The 21,710-nt window shown below is 42.9% G+C and overlaps 1 protein-coding gene across 1 annotated transcript in view; it reads left to right on the plus strand.

Moving 5' to 3' along the window:
- LANCL3 (LanC like family member 3) overlaps positions 1-21,710 on the plus strand; it is a 95,167-nt gene that overhangs the window by 63,393 nt on the left and 10,064 nt on the right. The window contains exons 2-3 of the mRNA XM_027054058.2: positions 12,888-13,011; positions 16,244-16,441. Coding sequence (XP_026909859.1) covers positions 12,888-13,011; positions 16,244-16,441 — 322 coding nt within the window. The remainder of the gene's footprint in view (positions 1-12,887; positions 13,012-16,243; positions 16,442-21,710) is intronic.

Genomic DNA, 21,710 nt, shown 5'->3' on the forward strand with positions numbered 1-21,710 from the left:
TGCATTGGGCTCTGTGCTGACAACTCAGGTTCTTGGAGCCTGTTTCAGATTCTATGTCTGTCTGTCTGTCTGTCTCTCTCTCTCTCTCTCTCTCTCTCTCTCTCTCTCTGCCCTTTCCCTGCTCACACTGTCTCCCTCTCAAAAATAAACATTAAAAAAAATTTAAAAATTGCTAAATGGTCAGTAGGATTTTGTGTTACAACTAATGAAACAAATTTATGGGGAGGGTACCTGGCATTAAACTTATAATTAAAAGTCTAGTCTGCGACCAGGTATAAATACAGCAAAGCTACGTGAACCACATAAGACAGTTCTTTGTTCCAAACACCTGTGCAATTTGCAATACTAAATAGTACTGGATTTGCAATGCAAAGCCCTATAAAGCAATGCCTGTGTCCCAGCATCATGAGTGGGGCTTTTTACAAAATGTGAGTGTCCAGTCGTACCCCACCTCCCATAAAATCTTGGTCTGAAGTGGGGGCTCTGTTTTTAAATCCCTTCATATAATTATATGCTATATAGTAGCTGACCAGCTCGCCATTTCTTTCCTATGTCCATCCTTAATTCTGGTGATTACCCTCAGTTGAACATTGGTGACTGTGAATGGCTTTCATTTCCTGTTACATTTTCCCCAGGCAACATGAGATGAGGCACACAATTTACTAAAGATATTTCTTTATGAAGACAGCCACATTAAAATAATAACAAATGATGCAGAGTGGCCGAATAAGACCCGTTTGGGTTAATATAGAGCACATAATTTATTCAGACTAGAATATCATCTCCACTGATGGCAGGGAGTTTTCTCTCTTGTTCAGTGATATTCTTCTGGTGAGCCATAGGAGGGCTCAATAAATATTTACAGAATAAACCCTGTATAAAGCAAGGATCTTAGTTCCTAACTTATGAGGTTATATATCCTGCTTTGCTTAGTACTGGTTATATATCCCAGCTGCTCACCCCAGCTCCGTTAAGGACCAGGAAAAAGCCTCCCTAGGTCTGTTGATTAGGCAGCAACCCACTTGGAATTTGTGGGAGCTCAAATCTAACGAAGAGGACTTGGGGACCTTTTTGTCCTTAACAGAGGAAAGATGTCGATTTACTTCATTCTTCTCTCTTCATCCACAGAGCCAGCTCCTCCTAAGATTCTCTGTTCCTCCTCCTTCCTTTAGGAGTAAAATGAAAATAGAAACTAACCACGGAGACTCTTTTCTTTATCATGGCCACCTGATCCCTAACCAGGGATGATGGTGGCAGCTCCCTTCATGCCCAGGTACCCAAAAGGTCCTTTTTCAATGTATCGTTTATGTAGAAAGTGATTCTAACTGAATTTTATAGTCTAGCTCTCCTAAGATCGCTGGCTAAAACTTTCTGACTGGAAACCAGAAAACAATAAACCAGAATCACTTTCCCTTTCAAGTACCTGAAAACACAATGTCAACATAACAAAAATACTTTGGACATGATCGCACAAAGTGTTCTCTACCGAAGTGAACACAAAGGGAAGAAGGAAAGTTCTACACGTATGTATAAATCATACAAATCATGAACCAGAAAGGTTGTGAGTCAGTAATGTCGTTTTATAGATGAAAACCATGAAGCAAGAGAAGTTAAATCACTTGCTCAGGGCCATATAATGACAAAGGCAGAGATTCTGAATTTCCCAGCCATGGTCAGACACCCCACCTCACCCCCACCACACCGGCTTTAGGTTTCATTTTTGTATACAGAGATGGTAGCACTTATGGTCAAACCCCCACTGCATCACACTGGTTCCTTTAGCCCCAAGGAACAGATTTACTAAAATGTATTTTAAGGTATTGGGGGAAAAAAGAAAAAAAAGATCTAAGCAATTTTAAAGAACTCTGCCTTCCCCCTCCTGTTTCTCTGACCTTCAGGGCACCCATCACTCCTGCAGGCCCACGTCAAAAAGCTTGGGGAAGGAAACCCTTTTAGCTTGTTCTGTCAAAAGCATCTAGGTAAAAGAGTGATTGAGCCCTAAAATGTCACAAATTGTTCAGATACTGTTCTTCTAAGGCCATTTTTGTGAACAGCTCTCTAAAGGGACAAGGTAGGCAGTAATCACTTAAGTTGAGGTGACAATGGTTCCTGGAAAAGAAGATAATTGCTTCACAGCACTTGTTGCTAAGGCTCTCATGCACTTCCTCCCTGTCTTCCTGAATCGACCTTGAGGATTGGGGGACCTGCTGTCATGGTGGCGGATTGGAGAGTGCCCATTGTCTCTGATCTGGAGCAGGATACATTGAAGGAGAAGGGAGATCGCCCAGGACAATGGTAGCAAAGGTGACCGTTTGTTTTCCAGGCCTGACCTCTGGGCTCTAGGACAGCACTTAAGAAAGATCAATCACAACTTTGTGAGCGCAGCCAGAACTGGAAGCTGCATTTGCATTTGTCGACTTAGACAGTCAGCCTCACTTTAAAGAGCTGCGTGGCCAGGGTTTCTGTAGAAACAGAGGTACACGTGGGCAAAAATTGCTTCGCCAGGAAATGAATGCTAGCAATGCTGTTAGGTTGGCACTTTATGGCTACCCAGTTGATGGGAGTGTAGCTGTTAAGTCACCCAATGAACAGTGACTTTTAAAAAGGGAATAATTTTTCCCTCCTAACAAGAGTCTGGAGACAGGTAGTCCTGGTTGTGGTACAGATGCTCAATGATTTCCAGAAACTGCAGGATCTTTTTTCCTCCTCCATCATTTGCATGTTGGCCCTTGATCCATGTGATCATTGCCTCAGGATGCAAAATGGTTGCTGTAGTTCTAGGCCTCACACAAACATCCAAAGCACCAAAAAAAGGAGAGGCAGGTAACAGCCAAGTCCATCCACTTTATTTTCATTTATCACGAAATAATAAGCTTTCTAGGAAGCTCTTGCCCCAGCAGATATCCCCATTGATCAAAATGAGGCTACATAGCCAACCCTAGCTTCAGGGAAGGCTGAGAGCTGAGTCTCTGGCAAGAGACAAAAGGATTGAGATGATTGGCTGAGGCTGTTCACTATTTATAACCTGAAGCTAAATACAGTTGTCACTCTAATAAAATTGAGATCTAGTTATCAAGGAATAAGGGGGAGAATGGATGCTTAGTAGCTAACTAATGGTGGAAGGCACAAATATGTAATCAGAATTTCCTATTTGGAAAGGCATTTACTATATACTATTACTATTACTATATACTATATACTATACTATTACTATTTACTATATACCTGATTACACTCAACTACTCATCTCTATTTTCTGTACTCTCTAGCACAGTGTCATGCACCCAGCAAGTACTTGAAAAAATGTCTGTTGAACCATGATTTGAGAACATTGCAATGATATATTCATTCAGCAGTGGCTTAGAGAAGGGTGTGATGTGAAATGTCAACTATGCATCCAGCCTTAATAACATACGTATGTATGTATGTATGTATGTATGTATGTATGTATGTATTTAGGTGATCTCTACACCCAATGTGGGGCTCGAACTCACAGCCCTGAGATCAAGTGTCCTGTGCTCTTCTGACTGAGCCAGCCACGTGTGCCTCATTCACTTTAGAGGCATCAAGAGGCCAGAGACTATAATATTCAAGTAATCAGTGCCAAGAGGCTAAAACAATTTCTAGTTCTTTAAGCTTTCTACTTAGGAAGAAAGTACATAAGAGAATATGCATCTTGATAACATACCTAGGATAGAGGACAGGTTAAACATGCATTAAGATCTCACTGCAAAGGACCTTTAGCCTAGCCTATAAGAAATGAAACCACTGAAACATACCATCTCATCCACATCCCAGAATTAGAGCCCAAATAAGCATAGATAAATTTGTAAATAGTTGTCATGAATCACAAAATAACAAAATTCTATTGCCAAAAGCACATTAAAGACCATTTTGGAGCACCTGGGTGGCTCAGTCAGTTAAGCGTTTGACTCTTGATTTTGGCTCAGGTCATGATCTCACGGTTGTGAGATCGATCCCGGTGTTGGGCTTTGCGATGGGCGTGGAGCCTGCTTGGGATTCTTTCTGTCCCTCTGCCCCTCCACCACTTGCACACGTGCACTTTCTCCCACTCAAAAACAAAAACCAAACCACCAGCTTAACTCCTTATTTTTTCACATGAGGAAACTGAGGTCCAGAGAGGTTACATGATTGGTCTAAAGCCACATAGTTAGTGAGAGACTTGTCTAGAAACCAGATAAACTTGAGAGGTATTTTACAGAAGCAAAGAAACATGGTTTGGGGTAAGTGGGACCCTGTAAGCTCAAAGTTTGGGGATGAGAAAAATAAATACACACACATGAAGGGCCATCCATTACTAGTATATCAATTATAAATTACAACAACTTAGGGATGTGAGCTGACACAAGCTGGTCCTTGGGTGGAGCCTGGGGCTGAGTGGTGAGCAACAGCAGGGTTATTTTATGATACAGACCCTGAGCACAGACCCCCCCCAGGCCTATGGTACTGAATGGTGGGAGTTGAGTCACTAATTAAACTTTGGATGTCTGTTTCAACTATAGCTTATGTATCAACTATAGCTTATAGCTTATAGCCTGTTTCAATTTATAGCTTATGTATCGTGCATATGCTTAATGCCAGAAATTGTGCTAAGGGTCTTTGTGGAGTCCTTGTAGCAATGCAGTGAGATGGGTAGGTCTTACTTTTGCTGCTTTTTCCAAACGAGTAAACTGAGGCTTAGAAAGTACAGCAGCCCCCCCCCCCCCACTTATCCACAGGGTATACATTTTAAGACTCCCCAGTGGATGCCTGAAACCATAGATAGTACTGACCCCTGACCCCTATATGTACTATGCTTTTTCCCATACATACATACCTATGATGAAGTTTAATTTATAAATTAGGCACAGGAAGAGATCAATGACAAAACTAACAATAAAATAGAATCAAAACAATACATTGTAATAAAACGTATGTGAATGTGGTCTTTCTCAAAATATCTTACTGTACTGTACTCTTGTGCTGATGTGAGATGATAAACTGCCTATATGATGAGCTGAAGAGAGGTGAATGACACAATCGTTGGGCATCTGGGTGGCACAGTCGGTTAAGCATTCGACTTTGGCTCAGGTCATGATCTCATGGTTCGTGGGTTCGAGCCCCGCATGAGGCTCTGTGCTGACAGCTCAGAGCCTGCTTTGATTCTGTGTCTCCCTCTCTCTCTCTCTGCCCCTCGTCTGTCTCTTTCTTAAAAATAAATTTACATTAAAAAATAAATTAAGGAAGGTAGGGGCACCTGGGTAGCTCAGTCGGTTGAGCATCCAACTTCGGCTCAGGTCATGATCTCATGGTTTGTGAGTTCGAGCCCCGCATCTGGCTCTGTGCTGACAGCTCAGAGCCTGGGGCCTGCTTCAGATTCTGTGTCTCCCTCTCTCTCTGCCCCTCCCCCACTTGCGCTTGCTCTCTCTCTCTCTCTCTCTCTCTCTCTCAAAAATAGACATTAAAAAAATTTTTTTAAATGACACAGGCATTGTGACTTAGCAATAGGCTACTATTGACCTGATGACTCATCAGAAGGAGGATCACTTCTTCGGGACTGAGTTTGCCCAAGGGTAACTGAAACCACAGGAAACAAAAGCTCAGATACAGAGAGCCTGCTGCGGAAGTAACTTGCTTAAACCCACCATGCTAGAAAGTGCTGAAGCTAAGTCTGGAACTCTGGTCTGTCTGATCTGAAAGCCCCTATGTTTTCTTATGCTGTGCTCCTTCTTTTGGCTCAAGAGCCAGACCCCTTCAATGCCTCGGGAACCAGAGTTTGGAATCCTGAGGAACCTTAGAGGCCACCTAGTACAGTGCTGTTCACTGGGCTGTTTCCAGACCAGCAGCATGCCCACTACCTGAGAACTTGTTAAGAATATAAGATCTCAGGCCCCAGTCCACAGCTATTGAGTCAGAATGGCTGCGGGTAGGGCCCAGGAGGCTCTGTTTTAGCTAGCTAGCTCACTAGGTGATTTTTAAGGCACACTAAAATTTAAGAAGCACTGGGTTGGTAGACAGATTCTAGTCCAGTCTCTTTATGTTAAAGATGAGGAAACAGAGTTGTTCTGACTTAACCATGGTCACTGTAGCAGAGTTGGATCTCAAGCCCAGACCTCCTGAATCCTAGTCCAGTGTGCTGTCTGCTGTGTTCTTTAGTTTCTCTATTACTGTCCCACAATATGTGCATTGGTTCCTGTCTTGGAAACACCGGATGAGGTTCAGTAGACCTCTGACCGGACCTAGTATATCCACTCATGTGGCATATCTGGTTTCTCCCTTCCACTCCTCTGTGATTCAGACCAAAGGTGTTTATCCAGACCTGGGACTATCTTCTGTTTGGGAAGTCTTTTCCTCTTCTTCCCTTTAGCTCTTCTCCTGCCCTCTTTTCCTTCTTCATCATGTATTATTATTATTATTATTATTATTATTATTATTATTATTACCTTGCTTTTGAAAACCATTTTGCATTCATTCAATATTTAATAGCAGTGATTCTCAAATTTTACCATACTTTGGAATCACCCAGGGAGCTTTAAAAATACTGATGCCTGAGTCTCACATCCAGACAGTCTGATGTAATTGGTTGGGGGTGTGGCCAGGCCTTCATGATTTTTTAAAAGCTCCCCAGGTGATTGCAGTGTGCAGCCAACCACTGGCAACTGCTTTTTTAGGAGTCTCACCATGACTGGAGGAGGTAGGTGGGGCAAGTGTTTGTGATCCCCTTTCCATAGATAAGGAAGCTCAGGCTCTGAGACATCTGGTGTCTTGCTGAAAACAATGAAATCACCTAGTGACACTTGGTGGCTTACCAGGTACTTATAATAAATCTTTAAAGCCAGCTGTCAGTCTGCAAGAATGGAGTAAAACCTGTTTTTCTTTTCTGGTTCCCAGTGTTTTTTGGGCTTGTGTTTCCTGACATGAGAAGGGAAAAGACACAACTTTGCAATGGCATCTGGGACCAAATGTTTATAACTGAAATTCCCTGCTCAATGCCTTTAAAAACTCGAAGATAATCATGAACTAGCGCACCCCCCCATCCCCCCTGCCGTTCATCACCCAACATAATAATGGTCAGAGAACATCAGGAAAACCAGATGGAAGAGACTTGCTCATTCTGCACCAGCACATGTGCCCCATTTGGAGACCAATTAAAAAAATAACAAACCTGGCCACATTGGCTAAGGGAACTCTCCACTGGGGTTTGCAAATTTGAGCACGTGTTTCCCATGCACGGTATATTGGAAGAGAATTTCCCATTGGTGTTTGCTTCTCTTTTCTGGGTATCCTGATCATTTAAATTATGGTGTGCAGTGTTCTTGGCTGGTGCTCCCTTTTATTTCCCTGGATGTCTCTGGGAACTTCCTGTAGTTCCTTCAGTCTAATTTCTCACCCTTCCCAGGAGAGATTGTCTGCTGCAACCAGCCTCTCTGTTTCCATAATGCCTTGCTCCTTCAGGTGTGTTTCCTGCACCAGCAGCCACACAGCAACAACATTACCACCTGGGAGCTTATTAGAAATGTAGAATCCCGGTCCCATCCCAGACCCACTGACTCAGAATCTGCGTTTTAACAAGAACACCGAGTAATTGGCACGTGGTGGTTTGAGAGGCGTTGCCCTGATACCTAGAGTTTTTCCCCCATCATCCCACAGTTTAAAATGCTCTCCCTCCTGGCTACTTTCATTTATCCACTTCCTAATTGTCCTTCAAAGCTTAGCTCGGATCCCTCTCCATCTGTGAGTCCCCCAATATTTATTCCCTCCACCTTACCGCTATAGGTCATGACTTTTAGAATTTGAACCAATATTGAATGTTTCGTTATTTAAATAGTTCGGGTATTATTAGCCTAATTATTAAGATTACTTCTCCCCCCGAAGTGCCTTGCACAGGCTTTGCACAAACATGAATTGTTCGGTTCATCAAGATCTATTTCCTGCTTGAAAGCTGTCCTTAGCCCTATCCTTTCTCTTTAAGCTCCTTCTACCTTAAAGGAGCTTCCCTGAGTTTTTGTCCCCTCAGCACCTGAAGTAAATCTCCACCCACTCCAGAGATTTTGTGAAGCCCTGGCTCTTCTCTGTAACCTAGTGGGTTCCAACCAAACCACAACTCCAAAAAGTCATAAAAAGTAAAAAACAAACCAAAAAAACAAAAACAAAAACCTAACCAATTGTGGATATTGACTTTCTCCAGAAAAGTTTCCCTAACCTTTTCATTTGAAATTATTTGGACTGGGCATTTTTAACAAGAAGTTTCCTTTTGGGGTTGGGATGTTTTTCCTGCCTTACGATGGTGCCCATGGGAAACTTAGGATTGTCTCTGGCTCTCTCGTGGGATGTGCCATGAAGTGTTCTCTCTTTTACTGGCCCCAGACCCTGAGGCAAGAGACACATCTTTGAGGCTACCATCTCCCCAAATTGCAGGAGGGAGCAGGGGGCACATATCCTAGCTACCTATAAATCCCAAGACCTATCCCGGGGATTGGAGGCTCTCTCCTGAGGCTTGGCACAAGGGGGTGTAGGAAGGAGAGCAGGAGCTCCAAACGAACTTTGAACTTCCTGGTTTCCTTCCTGCATCAACTTTTCCTACCGTGAACAGCTTTTAGTTCCATCTTGACCCTATATGTCCTTCAAGTCTACTGTTTATGGTATCAACTTAAAGTTCAAAAATACCCAGGTTCTAACAACTCAAAAACCTTTTCCTCAAAGCTGTGGTCCATGGTTATCAAGTCCTTTTAATGTTCACAGGTGGTCAAATGGCTTGTTTCTTTTCTCTGGGAAGAAGCCTCTGCCAGCACATATGGTAGTCAAAGGATTGGAGTCAGATAAATTGCTGATGAAAACACCAAAATTAATATAAGATTTAGTCTGCTACATATTGGTGTGATATAGGAGTGGCTTTCTGCATTCCATGTAGATGGGCAATAACATACTCAGGACGTTTTGGACTGTTGGTTACTGACATTGGCACTGGCTGATATCTAGCTATAGCAGGACTGCCACTTCAGAGGGCCTGTGGGTAGGACACTTGCCCTGGAAAGATATGTGTGGTGAAGGAAGCTTTCTACTTTCTATGGCTTGGTTCATCTCATGGATTTCCTTAATGAAAATCTCTCCTCCACATGGAGGTGGTTCAACCACCGCACAACCTTCAGGTGGGGCCAGGAAACATAGCATGGGCCTTATTGTTCTCTGTCTCTTCAGTCTCAGAGTCCAGCCCAACAGGACTAGTTCACAACAGACACCTGTTTGAAAGCCAGTGAAGGGCATCAGCTAAACTAATGAAACTGCTTAAATCAAACCACAGCTGACTTGCTTTGTATTTTTGAGATATTGTAATTTATTTTAATTCAGTGTAAAAAACAATTAAAGAACCAAATCCATCCAAGATATCAGTACACACATAGGCCTTAGGTGCTACAAATACAGGAGAGGGAGTTTGGGTTTGTTTTGGTAAATGCCTAATGGGCAGGGAGCCCCTTTTCTTCCATCCCGTCACTCCCCCTCCCTCCACCGCCCCACCCCACCCCAAAATGTCACTTCCTCATTCCGGGGCCTCTGCATCTCAGAAGCACAGTGGCCATCTTCTCAGAGGTAGAATGTGTGCTCACGTGGGTGTTCCTGTGTGTCAGGTGCAGGGATGGAAGAATGCGAGAGGAAGCAGACAGATGCGGTCACGTCTCTTCTTTCTGTGCTGTTTGCTCAGGGGGAAGAAAAAGAGCACACTCTTCATCTGTGTTCCTCCTCCACACACCTTTAATGAGCACTGTTTTCAGTTTTTATTTGCTCATCAATAAACCCAAGGGTAGGTCTTGTCTGTTCCCAGAGATAAAAAACTGCATGCATAACTGGTCTTTATCCAGCCAAACAAGCAGTTTCTCTTTGTTTGTCACAGTGTTTCAGGGAGATAAGAGGAAACCACCCAGACATGATGCACAGACCCAGGAGGTTTTGAAATCCTTTGTAAACTCATGCTCTATTCTGAGCTGTGGATTAGTGATGGAAAGAAAGGAAGAGGGCATCACATATAACCTAAGTTGATTTTGCTCCTAGGTTTAAAACAAGCAGGTGAATCCCCCCGCCCCCCCCACACACACGCAAAGAGATAGAGAGAGGGGAGAGAGAGAGAGAGAGAGAGGAAATCATTAATAAATGTTCAACTGAGGGAAGAATAAGCTGATTCAATTATTAGCACAGAAGTAAAAATAGGGAGAATTTTAGTAATTCAAATGAGAATATACCCCGAAAATAGTGGACCTTTTTCCTATCACAAAAACTTTCTGTCTTATGGATTCAGACCAATATTGGCAGACAGGATCTAAGTTCAGTTGAAGAGCCACATATATTGCCAAGAAAACGTGGGCTGGGACCAGGTTAGAATCCTATTTTAAATTTTTTTCTAATGTTTATTTATTTTTGAGAGATCAAGAGAGACAGAGAGTGAGTGGAGGAGAGACAGAGAGAGAGGGAGACAGACTCTGAAGCAGGCTCCAGGCTCTTAGCTGTCAGCACAGAGCCCAATGCAAGGTTCGAACCCATGAACTTCAAGATCATGACCTAAGCTGAAGTTGGACACTTAACCGACTGAGCTACCCAGGTGCCCCAAGGTTAGAGTCCTATTAAGCCCATGCCTTTTGAGGCTCTTGCAGGTTTCTGAGAGCAAGGCAGCCTAGAGGGGTTGATGTGAGACTGGTGATGGAAGCTATTAAGTAGAGTAACACTAATAATAAACATAAGATCAGTTGGCACCGATAGAAAGGCACAAAGGAAAAGATGTTTTTAATAGCAAATGAAAATTTGGGGTAGCAATTTGAGTAGATGCAGGAAATCTCCTAGGAAATCATTTAGGAGAAATTTGCTATTGAGCTCTGGAAAAACCCAAGGTTGAGCCCTGAAATGATGGTGGGAGTGCCTGGGAGGATAGAATCGTCAGGAATTTAAGGCAGAAAGGAGAATACCCAAAAGACAAAGATAAGTAGCTAATGGAAGGAAAACTTAAGTTGAAAGCCACAACACCATTGCTTCAGAGCAACCAGGTAGAAAATGAGGAGATAGTGAAGTCTTAGTGAAGCTGAATGGTGCTTCATGGTCTGTGACACATATTCTGCTTTACTGTCTCTTTCCACCCTTAGGCTCATGAACTTAAATTGCCCTATGGTAGACTTTTGACTATATCTCATCTCCAGTTCTGGATAGTGAATTCCCTGTAGGGAAAAGATATGTCCCAGGCTTTCTAGAATTTCCCCTATAATACCGAGTATGGGGCCTCACTGGAATAGTAGCTCAGTAAGTGTTAATTGGCAGAATTAATTAGTTAATGAACAGCCTCCTCTTTAAGAAATTAATTAGGTAATCCCAAATTAAATGCTAGATTTGAGGAGCCAAAACCTGGATTATATGTTACCCTTCTCATGTTGAGTAAGTCAGAGGAGCAGAACCCTGCAGAAGGAAAGAGAGAGAGGAAGAGAGGAAAGAAAGAAGGGAGGGAGGAAGGAAGAAAGGAAGGAAGGAAGGAAAAGAAAGAAATCATTAGTACTTTACTTCAGAAGGAATCGGTGAGTATAATGCTAGATATCGGGCAAAAAGATTTGAGGTGTGAGTCTTAGGAGAGAGGCCAAAATGGAATGGACTTTTCCTTGATCCTTGATTCATTCAATCAGGCCAAGGCTGAACTTTAGGTGATTTTTGGAGGGGTGGGTGTGGAGGTGAGCAGTGGCCATGGTTACTCTGGCTAGTAATTTTCTGCTGCAGGTTTGTGTTTTTGGAAGGTTGACTTTGTGAAAGCAGAGGTCTTGTCTACCTTGTTCGCTGTCATACCTCCAGCATCCAGAACAGCTCTCTTGCCATATAGTAGGGACTTAAGAAATAATTGGGGAAAGAAGAGAAAAAGGGAGGGCTCTGCTTTTCATGCAAGTAAACCTGGCACTTACTCGCTCCCTTATGGGTTACCAAAGGCCCCCTCAGGTTCTGTGTTAGCAATCAAAGATACCAAAAAGGTGAGATGCCACAGTCTTTGCCCCCAAATAAGTGATCGTCTAGTGGAGAGAGAGGGAGGGAGAGACAGAGAGAAACATACCAGGTGGTAAGTGCTCCTCCAAAGAGTCATGGTAAAGATAGAGTGGGCCAAAGGGAGCAGGGAGCATCTCATCTGCCCTGAGGAAGAGTGGGTGGCAGAAAACATCTCAATCCTGAGCAGAATTCTAATAAACTCAACGAGGCTTTGTAGGCTTGAGAACGTTTTAATCTCTATAGTCCTAAAACGGACTATGGGTATATTGAGTCAACTATGGAAGACGGTGAGTCATTGCATTTTAGCCATTGTCTATTCAGGGTCATTTTGCTACTGAAAGTTATTTTGCCTTGGTGCCCACTGGACTTTGGTTTCATTCCGGGAATGCAAAGGCTACAGTGAGTCTGTCATGCGGCAGCGTCTCATAGAATTGTGGCTTTATAAGCGCAGTCTAAATGACACAGACCGAAGGCCCATTGTCTGGTCCAGACCTGCACCACACACTGGGAGTAACAGCTTTGTTAAGCATGATGGGTTAGGCCCAGTCTGTTCTTTTCTGAGCACTTTCTCGTTCCAATGACAAGGATTAATGATACAACCACTGTAAAGTGGTCTTTGCATTTTATAAAAGCCTTTAGCAATAAAAGTGCGTGTTTCCCCATCAACACAGCAAATTTCCTGAAGAGGGTGGATAAACTTGACAACAGAAAGAGCATCAGTTGTTTGAAAAAAAGTTCTGGCTGGCTAAGCTTATTTACACATAGGAAAAGGATGTGTGGGGTGGGGGGTGGATATGCTGATGAACTCTTTAACAAGAAAATCCAGGGTCTGAGGAAAAAAGAAGATCCTGATTGGACTTCTGCTTCTTGATTTCCTTACACAGGTACTGAGCCCAGCACAGATCAAATCAATTTGCCAGGCGATTCTGGACTCTGGGAAGCAGTACGCCATGAAAAAAAGGAAGCCATTCCCTCTGATGTACTCTTACTATGGAACTGAATACTTGGGTGAGTGAAGGTGTTGTTGGCAAAGTCCTGTAGGAAGAAGGGAGTCCCTGATACCCTCACTGACTACAAACTAGATTTTTTTTTGGGGGGGGGGCATAGGTCATTCCTCTTCATTTCACTAGAAACACTTTAAAATGCCACTTGAAAACAAATACTGATAGATACTACAAATCACAATTGAATGTTTGTTTTCATAGCTTGACAGAAGGGCAGCTATTGTAATGATTACTTTTACTAAAGGCTAAAATCTTTATTCTAGATCGTGAGTTCATTGGCTGAATTTCACTGAAAGTTTGTGAACAGTTTATACACTCATTGCCAATAGTGCCAATGCACAGGGAAACACAATGAAGCCAGTAACAGTTTCAAGTGTTTAATGCTAGTGGGTTACTAACAGACTGCTTACTGAATCACAACGGCCCCTCTTGAGCTAGAAGGCATGTAAAGTGAAAATTACTTACTCCCCTTTTGAATCTTTCAGTGGCTCCCTGAAAGAGAGTCCTGAGCATGACTCGCAAGGCCATTTGTAGATTCCTGTTCCCTTCTCCAAACTCAGGCTTTATCTCCCTCCCTTTTCTGGGTCTGTGCAGCGTAATCTCCTCCAAGCCAAGTGTTCTCATATCTTCAGAATCTCTGTGCCTCTTCCTTTTGCCTAGAAGGCCCAGCCTCCTCCGACCCCTTCAATTCTCTGTAATACTTCTACACAGACTTCAAGACTGATCAGACATCACCAGAGCTATTGAGAAACTTGGTGCTTTTGGAAAATGGGTCTATTGAATCCTCTCTGGAAAAACAGTCACATGTTTCAGGTTTTGCCCTGAAGCAAAATTGGCCTGCCAAGTGTGGTCACCCTGCCACACTTATATTGGAGCCCTTATCACATCACACTCTATTTAGTGGCTTACCTGTCCGACCGCCTCAGTCGGCTTTGTGCACCTTCAGGATGTGGACTTTTGCTTACTTATCCTTGTGATCCCTGGTCATTTACCAACAACCTGTGCCTAATGAGGGTAACCAAATGAATGAGTGAATAGCTGATGAACAACTTCAGCAATGAGCATATGGACTGGGAGTTCTCTGAGAGACTTCTCAAAGAACCTTTAAGCTCCTGACTGAGTTTCTCTAGAATCAGACCTTGAGACAAGGATTTGGGTATAAATGGCTTGACCCTAGAAAGTGTTGATAGAGGAATGAGGAAGCGAGAGTACAGAAAAAGGTTAATAGAGGATGTAATAGTGAGCAACTGTGGATAACTCAGGCTTGGTCCCACTGGGGTCCCTGAAGGCTGTATAGAATGTGCCTCAGAATTATCCCACCTAAATGATGAGGAAACTGGAGTATTCATCCACCAACTCCCTGCTTCATGGGTTGAGGGGCTGTTCCCAGACCTGCTAATTCCCTAGGACTTCCACCCTGCTCCTGTGGGCTGGGCATACCCCTGTGGCCAGAGAAAGCCTCAGGCAGAATGATAAATGCTTCAGATGGAAGGTGAGGAGGAGGATAGGTGCACCAGAATGGTGAGTGTAGACGAGGTGATGGGCAGGACACTGACAGTGTCTGCTAGAGTTCCTTAATAGAACTATTCTTTCCATTTTTTCATCTTTTTAGAGAAATTAACATTCTAGACATTTACATGTATAGCACAAACCAGATGGCTATCTGATGCATAAATATTTTCCTGGAAAGTAAGCTTTTTTTCCCCTAACAATTTAAAAGCCATTGAAAGAAAGGCACCTTCAAGTATTACAACTGAATTTTAAGAAGAATCATCTTTGGCGGGATAAAACTGTAAGGCCTTTTTTGGGCAGTCAAGAGTTCCGAGGGCCTGAGTGCAAAGAGAAAGCTTCACAGTTACAGAGTTGAGTTTAAAGAAAAAGCCCTCCAAATATATTGAACCCAGCACCTCCCACCAACCAGCATTCTACTCATTAGGAATGAGTGAAAACCCCTGCAGGGCTGGGCTGACTTTTACCTTTGTTGAGCTAGCTCCTTCTCTGAAAGCAGGCTCAGGCCTTTGCTAGTACAGTACCCTATGCTGGAACTCCTAGGAATTCTTCAAGACTTGCTCAGATGACACTACCTGTGTAGACAGAACCTCAAGTGCCCCCTCAGATCCTCCCATGGTTCTCTGTTAGCTCCTGGTACACATCTCTCATAACAGCATTTATCACTTCATATTCTATTTGTCTATTTATGAGTCTGGCTTTCTCACTGTACCATATGGGGAGGTCTTCAAGAATCAGACCAAGTCACATGCATCTGTGTACCCCCAGGGTTTAGACAGTGCCCGATATACAGTACTAAATGTGAAGGATTAAGTAAATTAATACCCGTTATTAGTGTTTAACTTTACAGAAGAAGGGATTTAGTCTGTTTTGTTCATTCATTTATCTTCAACATCGAGAACAGTATCTGGTATGTATTAGGTGCTTAATTCTGATGTGTTGAGTGAATGAATGAATGTTTAGATACCTAGAACAAATTATTTTTAAGCACTGTAGGAGGATTTTCATAAAAGCTATTGGTATGTTAATTACAAAGTTTAAATTTTTTTAATGTTTATTTGTTTTTGAGAGAGAGAAAGCCAGAATGCGAGCAGGGGAGGGGCAGAGAGAGAGACACACAGAGGATCTGAGGCAGGCTCCAGGCTCCGAGCTGTCGGCACAGAGCCTGACGCAGAGCTCGAACTCAGGAACCGTGAGATCATGATCTGAGCCAAAGTAGGACGCCTAACTGACTAAGCCACCCAGGTGCCCCACCTTTCTTCAAAAAATTTTTTAAATTACATTTTATTTTTTTATGTTAATTGAAAAGTTTAAAAAAATCTTTTCTCTATAACGGGTTGTCACTAACTATTTTTCTATAAAGGGATAGACAATAAAGATTTTAGGCTTTGTGGGCTATATGTCTCTGTCACAAACACAGCTCTGCCACTGTAGCACAAAAGGAGCCATAGATAACACACAAATGAATGAACGTGGCTCTATTTCAATAAATCTTTATTTACAAAAACGGGCAGTGAGTCAGATGTGGCCTGCAGGCTGTAGTGTGCTCATCCCTGTTCTAACATATGCTCCCCAGAAGCCTAGTTCTTAGGAACTTTATTATTATATGACTGTGTGTGCTTTCACGTAATATTGCCATTCATTTTTTTATACTCTGTCCTTTCACTAAACAAAATGGGCTCTCTTCCCAATTGTGTGAATTAATTATGCTTTGTGTGTTGATATAGGAGCGGCTCATGGCCTGTCGTCCATTCTCCAGATGCTTCTTTCTTACCACGAGCACCTCAAGCCCTCAGATCAGGAGCTGGTGTGGCAGAGTGTGGACTTCCTCATGGAGCAGGAGCAGAACTGCAACTGGCCACCTGAGCTTGGCGAGGCCATCGAGAGGGAGAATGAGCTGGTGCACTGGTGCCATGGCGCCCCAGGTCTCACCCACGCTATTATCTGAAAATATTGCCTTTCACTGGGCTTAGCCAAAGAGAGGTGTTTTTCTCTGAGAAGTGACGGTATTTCTCATCTATGCGATGACTACATGAGATTGAAAGGTCAAGATGAAACTTGTCAAAGCTAAAAAAGTCTTGATCCGTAAAGGATCTCCAGGACTGATCGTGTAGTTTTAAAAATACATGATCAGTGTCTATTTGTATATAAACTAAACTAGCACTGTCCAATAAAATATAAGATGAGCCACATATGAAATTAAATTTTTAGTAGCCTCATTAAAATGTAAAAAGACACAGGTGAAATGAATCTCAGTAAGATATATTTTATAACCCAACATACCCCAAGTATTATTTCAACATGCAAACAATTTAAAAATTAAGCTGTTTTATACCTTTTTCATACTAAAGTCTTGGAAACCCAGTGCATATCTTATACTGATACCCCATCGGAATTCTGACTAGCCACATAGAAAGTACTTAATAGGTACATTGGACAGTGTGGATCTGGAGGCTGCTAGTTCAAAATGTGGTCCCTGGACCAGTGGCATGGGCAACATGGAGCTGGTTAGAAATGCAGAACTTCAGGCCCCACCCCAGACCCACTGAATCAGAATCTGCACGTTCACAAGATCCCTGCGTAATCTATATGTGCATTAAAGTTTGACATGCACCATTCTATAATTCTTCAAATGAGGATTTTCATCATTACCTCATAAAAAGTCTAGAGAACTGAGAAGCCATTTGCAGTGAACTCTCTGGAATTGAGCCTGGAAACTTATCAGACTCCATCTTTTCTTTCTCTTTTTTTAAAAAAATCCCATTACACTGTTAGGCCTTCTGAGAAGGGGCAGTTTGAAATAAGTTAAATTCAAATAAATCAATTAATTTCAGTCGAGTGGCCAGGGGAGAGATGTAAAATAGCAAAATAACACAAAAAGTTTGGATTAGGAACAGATTTAATTTTCAAGGCTATGCTTCAATGCCGTGAGCACAACTGTAGAATATATTAGATTTCTCTGTAGTTTGTTACCTGATTTTTATTACTTCCTTTCCCCTCCTTCTCTAATTAATGTTCTTTAATCCCACTGTAATTCGGTTTTTTTCTTTGGTCCTGTCTCAGTTCAATAATAACATAAGTTTTGGCTCATTGGCCAGATTTTCTCTGCCGGCCGCATTTACCTAAGGAAGGGACTTCAAAGGCTCCTGTGTGTGCTTGTACCAGCGCCAGGCATTGTGCATTATGTCCAAGCTAATTCCCGCTGGTGGTAATTTGAGTCCATTTCTTCTTGCTTTGAACTTTTTGGAGAAAAACACGGTTGTTGACCATTCTGGAAATGCTCTCTCTTCATGTTACGCTCAGCACTCCACTTCCCATTTCCTGTGAATCATTTTGAGTGATGGTTTCTGGATATCTGCCAAGCACCCCCAGAATCCTTGAATTTTGGAGGTGTCCCATGTTAAATATAGAATATTTTAAAGGGACTCAATGTGCTGGTAAGAGCCCTATGAAGCATGGGAAGATAATCCATTAAAACAAGTGACTGGGTCAGTTCATTGATGTGGGTATCTTACAGGGCACTTATTTCGTCCTCTTTATATGCCACATGCCTTCTGTCTTTGTAAATCCTGTGCTGTAACAGTATAGCGTAGGATTCATCACCTTGGGGACTTTATTTGTCCTCATATATCATTCATGTTCAGTGTCTTGGTAAGATTAAAAATAGGCTGCAGAGCAAAATCATTTAACCCACGTTTTCACTGGACTGCCCCAAATAAACCAAGTCACAAATGAATAAAGAACCAATTGGGGCCCGTTATTTATGCCAACCTGCACTCCCAATCAAGGGTATTAGTCTTCCTTTTATGAAATGTGCCCAAAACAGCATAAGAATGATTATAAATCTGATAAGTACAGGTTAAAAACCATCAAGATTTTTCTGAATTCAGCAACAGTACACTCTCCCCAAAATTCTAAAACAGATGACTTAGAAAAATAATTTTCACTTGTTCGAGGAAAATATTTTTGAGGCTAGATTTATGAACAGCACAGATGGTTTGGGGCAGCAGACTGATTCTGTGATTAAAAACCTGCCAGAGATAATCCAAATGTGGAATTTCATCAGTGATACCTTATCTCCCCCTATAATTGTTTCCTATTGACTGTCCTTCACCCCACCTCTACAGGTGACAGACAGCCTTAGTTACCATGTATGCGGTGTGGAAGTAGTTCTTGACTCGAAGTGAATAACCTTGGGTTCTAATTGTAGCTCCAACACTAACCACTAAATGACCTTGAGAAAACGCTTTGTGCCTTTTGTGCCTCTGTTTCTTCATCTGTGAAATGAGTGTGTTGAGATTCCTATGACCTCTTCATAGCCTTAATGATTCTGAAATGCAGGATGAGAGTCATTTACAAAATCATTAAAATAAATGCTGTGGCTAAAATAAACTCTGGATTGCATTATGTTATGTCACTACTGTGGTGACACTGACAGTGCATTTCCTTTACTCTGTGTGAAACAGAGGTGTGGCTCTTTTTTAACATCATTTGACAAGGGCTCCTGAGTATGTGACCTTGAATGGAGAACAAGGGCTTGTGCAGTGCAAGTGTCTTTGGTCACTAAACCTTGTCGTGCACTGTATAATGCACACAGCTGTGCAATTACGGACTGCACAGCAGACTTGGGTGGTGATTCTCCAATGCGTTGATACTATGCATGCCAAGTCGAGCTGTCACAGGGCTCTGCTAGATTGCACGCTTGCACAGGTTTGGCTTCTCAAGCCATATTTCTTAAGTAATGATTTCTCCCCCCCCCCCCCCCCCGCCTTGTGTTTGGTAAACACATAATCGTCGCTGACTTAGGTTTCTTATCAGTGCTCTGGCGACAAAATGACACAGTTCCTATCAAAAGCAAAGAAACCCAACATCCTTCCTTTTAGATTAAGCAGCCTTACTGTGGATTTCAATAGGGTCAGGTTAGAATATGTTTAGAAGTCTTCTAAGGTCCCTTCCATGTACCATTCTGTGATCCAGGCTGCAGGAAGAGGCCCTTTGTCTCTTGCCAGAACCATAGAATCAATGGCTATTAAGCTGCCTTGGGCTAATACATCCGTTGGACCGTATCAGCCCTTCTTGTTTCCACACCTCATTTCCGCCTCAGGGTTGGCCTGTACCGGGGTGGGAAATAAGATGTTCTAAGGTCAGCAGACATTTGTGGAGCCCCTGCCATGTCAAATGCCATGCCACAGACTAGGGGAGCAAAAACGGATGGGATGGAGTTCCCGCCCTTGGGTGGTTTGCACTATCCTAGGGGAGCCAGGCATATAAACAGGTAATTTTAATATGATATAGTGTAAGTGCTAAGATTTGTAGAGGGAATGATGGGAACTCAGGAGAGGGATTCCTGGTGCCCCTCCAGGTTTAGGGAAGGCTTCCAGGAGGCAGTGATGCCTGAGGTAAGTTGGCCAAGCCAGGAAAGTTGGGAAGTGTGTTCCAAGAAGAGTCATTCAGAGGCTTGGAACCACATAGTGAAGGAAGGGGAACTGTGGGTGGTTTGGTTTTACTTAAGTGAAGAGCTTCAAGTAGGTAATGGAGGAGAAGAGGAAGAACAGAGTCACAAAGCTCAGTCACAAAGGGCTTTCTGTGTCTCACCTGGATACCAGCTTCACCTGGTCCTGAGGGGAAGCTGAGAAGCACAGATTACACCACAGAGTTGGTCCATCTTGAGGCAGGAGAGCTGACCTTTGGTATCCCTGGGTCAGCCAGTCATTGGCTGAAATCTGCGGGGCTGATAGGCATATAGCATAGCCTCCCATTTGACTGAGGGCAAATCTCCCAGGAAGAGGGCAGCTGTGAGCTTTATTAGTGGCCAACTAGCAACTGGGAGGTGGGGTGCATGCCAGTAAGGTCAAGGGGATCCAGCAGAACACCCAGGGCTTTCAGTTCACCTGGCTAATACCTCCTCATCTTTGGTAGTCAGGCTAGATTGTGTCCCTCCCCCTAGTGGGCCTTTCCTGCCTCTAGGTGTGGGTTAGGAGCCTCCCTGTGTGCTTCCCCTCACATAACCTAATGGATGCCTCCAGTTAGGTTATAAACACTATGAAGGCAGGGGCTATTTAAAACCTGGGACACCTACTACTGTACCTGGCATATGGTAGCTACTCAGTATCTTAACAGCCACCAAGTCCTGTGAGCCTTTCATTATTTAGCCTCTTTGCCATCTTTCTGCCAACATGATCAGCTCATAGCTACCCCATTGTACTTCTGGAGGTCTCTCGACACCACTGTGGGACATTTTGTCTGTAATGCTAATACTGTCATTAAAAATAAAAACCAACCAATCCCCAACAAAACACTGCACCGCTGGTCTTCATGTGGGTTTTTTGTCCTGGCTCCAAACCTTTGCCTTGTTGATCTCGATGCCTAGAATGCTCTAACTCATGTTGGGCCTGGAGTTGCTTATGCATCCTACAAAGTCCTGAAGAAAACCCTACTTCTTTTTTTTTTTTTTTTTTTTTTTTTTAGTTTTATTATTTAGAGAGAGAGAGAGAGCACAAGCAGGGTAGGGGCAGAGAGAGAGGAGAGAGAGAATCCCAAGCAGGATCTGTGCTGTCAGCGTGGAGCCAGACTCAGGACTTGAAGTCATGAACCATGAGATCATGACCTGAGCTGAAATCAAGAGTCAGATGCTTAACTGACTGAGCCACCCAGGTGCCCTGAAAACCCGACTTTTATCCTAGGCCTCACCCAACTGTCTCCCTCAGGGAACTTCTACTTTTCTGATCCCAGTAGTGTTATTAACAGCATCATTCATTTTATGCTCCAACAGCATCATGAACTACATGTCCTATTATGTGTCAGTCACATGTACAAATTTTTCTCTCCCTTTCTAGACAGTGCCTTCCTGAAGGTCAGGAATCTTGTTTACCATTTATTTTATATTACCCGGGGCCAGGACTGGCTACATAATTCAGAGGGCCCAGTACAAAGTGAAAATGCAGCCAACTTTTAAAAAATGATTATTCATTTCAAGGTGGTAACATGCCCATGAAGCAAGCCCTGCCTGGGGCTATATATACAGTAATCAATGAGCACTTACAAATGAATGGATACAAAAAATGATTAAATGTATAAATAAGTTCAGTTCTTTCAAAATCATCTTTCAGCTGGTGGGAGACACTTTGTTCCTAGAACTGAAGAAAGACAATGCTATAGGTGACCATTGTCAGTGATTGACTGGAAAGCCTTGGC

The sequence above is a fragment of the Acinonyx jubatus genome, chromosome X (assembly GCF_027475565.1).
Source record: "Acinonyx jubatus isolate Ajub_Pintada_27869175 chromosome X, VMU_Ajub_asm_v1.0, whole genome shotgun sequence".
Taxonomy (NCBI): Eukaryota; Metazoa; Chordata; class Mammalia; order Carnivora; family Felidae; genus Acinonyx; species Acinonyx jubatus.